This window comes from Cannabis sativa, chromosome 8, assembly GCF_029168945.1.
Source record: "Cannabis sativa cultivar Pink pepper isolate KNU-18-1 chromosome 8, ASM2916894v1, whole genome shotgun sequence".
NCBI lineage: Eukaryota > Viridiplantae > Streptophyta > Magnoliopsida > Rosales > Cannabaceae > Cannabis > Cannabis sativa.
Genome location: NC_083608.1, coordinates 19,878,650 through 19,883,429, shown reverse-complemented (window position 1 = coordinate 19,883,429; position 4,780 = coordinate 19,878,650). Strand labels below are relative to the sequence as shown.

The 4,780-nt window shown below is 37.1% G+C and overlaps 1 protein-coding gene across 1 annotated transcript; it reads left to right on the top strand.

Moving 5' to 3' along the window:
* Nucleotides 1-390: 390 nt before the first annotated feature.
* Nucleotides 391-3,324, top strand: LOC115702279 (uncharacterized). Its single transcript, XM_030629726.2, has one exon. It carries the CDS (start codon nt 391-393, stop codon nt 3,322-3,324), a length of 2,934 nt encoding a protein of 977 aa, XP_030485586.2.
* The last annotated feature ends 1,456 nt before the right edge of the window (nt 3,325-4,780 follow it).

Below are 4,780 nucleotides of genomic sequence, written 5' to 3'. Positions count from 1 at the left end.
AGGATGGACTCGTGATGCTAGAAGCAATCTGGTGGTGGCCAACGCTTGGAACTCGGTTAATCACGCCTGGGCTCCGGCAAGAATTTTCAAAAAGGTGGGCGCCACCAGGGTGGCTCTCCTGAATTGGAATAGATCTCAATTTGGTAAGCTCGATGTGACTATTAAAGAACTTGAACGGAAGCTTGACTTTTTTGCGAGACTCCGTGGGTCTCGGGGATCGGAATCGGGGAGCGGGTGGTCCGCCGGGATCTTAATGAGTCAAGAGAAAGGAAAGCGATCTATTGGAAACAAAGGGCCAGGATTTCTTGGCTCAAAGATGGGGATAAGTGCTCTAAGTTTTTCTTTCTTTCGGCTGCTATTAAAGGCCGGCGAAATGCCATCGAGAGTATTATGAACAAGGAAAACGTTTGGATTTCCGGCCGTGAGGTTATTGGGAGGGAGTTTATTGATTTCTTCAAAGGTATATTTACGGAAGCTTCATCCTCTCTAGATTATAACTGCTGTCAGTTGATTCATGAGCGACTCTCTCAGGAGGAGTTGAATGACCTTGTTGGTACCCCTAGTGCTGATGAGATAAAGAGGACTTTGTTTACCATGAACACCCATAAAGCCCCGGGTCCTGATGGGATGTCAGTCCTTTTCTACAAACATTACTGGGATTCCGTTGGATCGGATTTCTGTGATGCGATCCTAGACTTCTTTAAGAATGGTAATATGCATAGAGGGATTAATGCCACGAACATTGTGCTCATCCCGAAGGTCCAAAACCCTACCCGAACCAATCATTTTAGACCGATCTCTCTGTGTAATGTGGTGTACAAAGTCATAGCTAAAATTCTGGCTAATAGAATTAGACCCATTCTTCCTTCCATTATCTGTCCAACGCAAGCTGCTTTTGTCCCAGGTAGAAACATCCATGATAACAATGTCATTGTCCAAGAAATTATCCACTCCTTTAATAGAAAAAAGGGAAAGGAGGGATTCTTTGCTATAAAAATTGACCTTGTTAAAGCATACGATAGGTTGAGCTGGAAATTTATTGATCATGTCTTGGAGTGTTATGGTATTCCGCCAAAATTCCGCCATTGGATATCGCAATGTATTTCTACTACAACCCTAAATATTTGTCTTAATGGGGGTCCTGTTGGCAAAATCAACCCTTCCTGTGGGCTCCGTCAGGGAGACCCGCTTTCCCCTTATCTTTTCATCTGGGCGGCTGATGTTCTTTCAAGATTAATTCATGATGCCCTTGACCAGGGTTCTATCAAAGGTATTAAACTCAGTAGAGGTGGTCCTGTGCTATCCCACATTTTCTTTGCGGATGACTTAATTTTGGTGGGCAGAGCCAATTTAGTTGAAGCTAATGGAGTCTGGAGCTGCTTAGAAAAATTCTGCTCATGGTCTGGCCAACAGGTGAATAAGCTCAAGACGACAATTTTCTTCAGTAAGAATACGCCGGTGAACATGCGGAGGGATATCAAGGAAGGTCTGGGTATTGATTATCCTGAGGGGTGCTTAAAATACTTGGGTCTTCCCCTTTTCCGGTCTAGGCAAAAGGACGCTGATTTCAACTTTATTTTAGACAACCTCACGGCTAAACTTCAAGGTTGGAAGGCAAAGACTCTTTCAAAGGCGGGGCGGGCTACTCTAATAAAGTCCGTGGGCTTGTCCTTGCCAATGTATGCTATGCAAACTACAAAACTATCATCTCGTATGGTTAATAGGATCGATAGTCTGGTTAGAGATTTTTGGTGGGGTTTTGAGAAGGGAAACCATGGGATCCACCTAAAGGCTTGGGACAAGCTTTGCCTCCCCAAATCGTTAGGTGGATTGGGTTTCCGCAAGACAAAAGAAATGAACCAGGCCTTCTTGGCTAAATGGGGGTGGAATATTCTAACCGGTAGCCAATCTCTATGTACTCAAGTATTGAACGCGAAGTACCTCCGGGGAAATGACTTTCTCTCTTGCAGGTATAAAAATTCTGATTCTTGGTTTTGGAAAAATGTTGTCAAGGCTAATTCTATCTTGAAAAAAGGGGCTTGTAAGTTGATTGCTAACGGAGAATCAACGAAAATATGGTCGGACCCATGGATTCCTCATTCTAAAGGCTTTTGCCCGAAGCGTAGGAGGGGTGCCCCTACCATCTTTAATTGTGTAGGGGAGTTACTCTGTAATGATGGTCACTGGGACCTTCAAAAGCTGAATTCTCTGTTTGAGAAGGACACGGTTGCGGCCATTTTGAAAGGGGGTCACCCCTCTGGTGTTGGTCAAGATAGATGGGTTTGGACGCTGGAAAGTAACGGGCAGTTCTCGTGTAAGTCTGCTTATCTATCCCAAGCCCTGGAAAGAGCTCCTCACTGTGATGTTGCGCCAAAGCTTTGGAATAAATTGTGGAATAGCAAAATCTTGGAGCGACACAAAGTCATGTGGTGGAGCATCTTATCCAATGCTCTTCCTGTAAGAGGTGTTATAGGAAAACGTTTCCATATAGAGGACTCGAGTTGCCCCCTTTGTGGCGTGGGGGAAGAGTCTGTTGAACATCTTTTCCTTTCTTGTGATGTAGCTCTTCACTTATGGCGTTCATCTCCGTGGGGTATCTATCCAGTCTGTGATACGGGCATTCGTGTCTGGGATTGGATTAAGTTCATCTGGGATCTTAAACACAAAGGGGCCAGTGCCGATGATATATTCTTGTATGCTTCTATTGTTGTGGATACTATATGGAGGGTGCGTAATGATAAGGTCCATAATAACTGTCCTGTTGACTTTAACAAATGCTTTGATATTATTTGTACCTCTTATGCAGATATGTATGATTCTCTACTCTCTAGTCCAACTCTGGTGCTAAAGGAAGCTTGGTCCCCTCCCCCTGAGGACTGGATAAAGCTGAACTGTGATGTGAAAGTCGGTCTGGAGAGTTCGTGTATTGCGGTGGTTGCTAGAGATCATCTTGGCAGAGTGATTAATGTTCACACGGCTCGGGAGGAGTTCTCGGATGCCCTGTGTGGTGAAGCTGCGGCTTGCTGCTTGGCTGTATCAGTTGCTTCAAATTTCGGCTATAAGTATGTTATTGTGGAGAATGATTCGAGAGTAGTCATCGACGCTATCAATGGGAATGGATCTCGTTGGGCCTTAGAGAACTACGTCTCATTTTGTACTAAGTCATCTCCTTTATTTAATTCCTGTTGTTTTTCTTATGTTAGCAGATCTTGTAACTTTGCCGCTCATAATGTGGCTAGATGGGCTTTCTCCCATCAGTTGTATGGTTCTATCCCGGTCCCTTCTATACCGGATGCTATTTTATGTAATGACCGTGAGGTCTAAACTCAGTTTTAATTTATAATATAAACGCCTTTCCTCAAAAAAAAAAAACAACTTTGTTTCTGGCCTTTCAAATCATATATTCATCACGATATCTCACTTGATTTTTATTGTATATATAAAATATGTATATATAATTACATTTAAAGAACACATTAATATAGTCGCAATAGCTTAGAAAAAAATCTTCAAAAATCAAAATCTCAAACTTTTCAAAAATTAAAAAAATATGTATACATTAACCTAATAGAAAAATTAAACAAACTTATATTACACTTAACATCACCTAATTAAATAGAAAATTAATTATATGTAACATCAATCTAGCATATACATATACATGGAATTCTTAGGTTGGTACAATGATAATTAAAATAAATGCTTCTGCTACATACTTAATTTAGTACTGTAAAACTAACATAAGCATCAAGGCAAAATTAATAGATCAATTCATTGGAATAAAAAGAAATGAATTTTGTTTTATAAATAGAATTTGACTTTTAAATTATGAAATTTATTTGACTTGTATAGTTTAGAATGAATATATAGTATACTATTAAGTAATAAACAAATAGTTATTTGGCAATTTATAATAGTTTTGCAAGATATTTGTTTAATGTTTTTGAGTTTTTATTTTGTAATCGCTCCATCTTACTAAAGTAGTTCTCTCTCTTAATGATAAGAGTTGGTAGTTAGAATTAATATAAGTCTTTGGACTTGCTTTTAATGAGAAGGTTCATTCATAAAAAAGAAAGTAATATACAAATAGTTGTTTTAGAAAATATAAGTATTTAATATATGATTGCATGTAGTAATAAGGGAATAATCATTGGATTCTTAGAATAATTAATATATATACTTTATCATGAATAAAAGTTAATGCTAAAACTGAAATTATCCTAAAATAATTATTCACTTGATTTAGTCAAAATAAACAAAAGAATTTAAGGTAAAGAAAAAAACTTATGAAATGAAAATCATAATAACTCCAATGATTAGTAATTAATATTTGCTATTCTATTTTTACACTCAAATGCAATAATTAGAAATGGGCATTTGATTTAATTTAATATTTCTATATTTTTCCGAATCAATTTAGTTAGTAATTGAATTTTAAAAATCATTATAATCTCCTACATTATTCAATATTAGATTGGTTCAATTTAATAATTGAATTTTAACTTATAAAAATAAATTTTTAATATTAACTTAAAAATATATAAAAAATAAAGTATGAAAACTAAATATTACAAATCCTTTTAATTAAGTATTACATAAAATTATTCTTTAAAAATTTAATACAACTAAAATCTTAAAGCACTAATACAATAAAAACGATAAGTATCGACATCATAACCTCTACAAATATGAGAGACCAACATCAATACCAATTATATATTAAAGTATTGTAGAATCTCTATTTAAGAATACTCTATTCAAGAATAACCTCTAATTTATT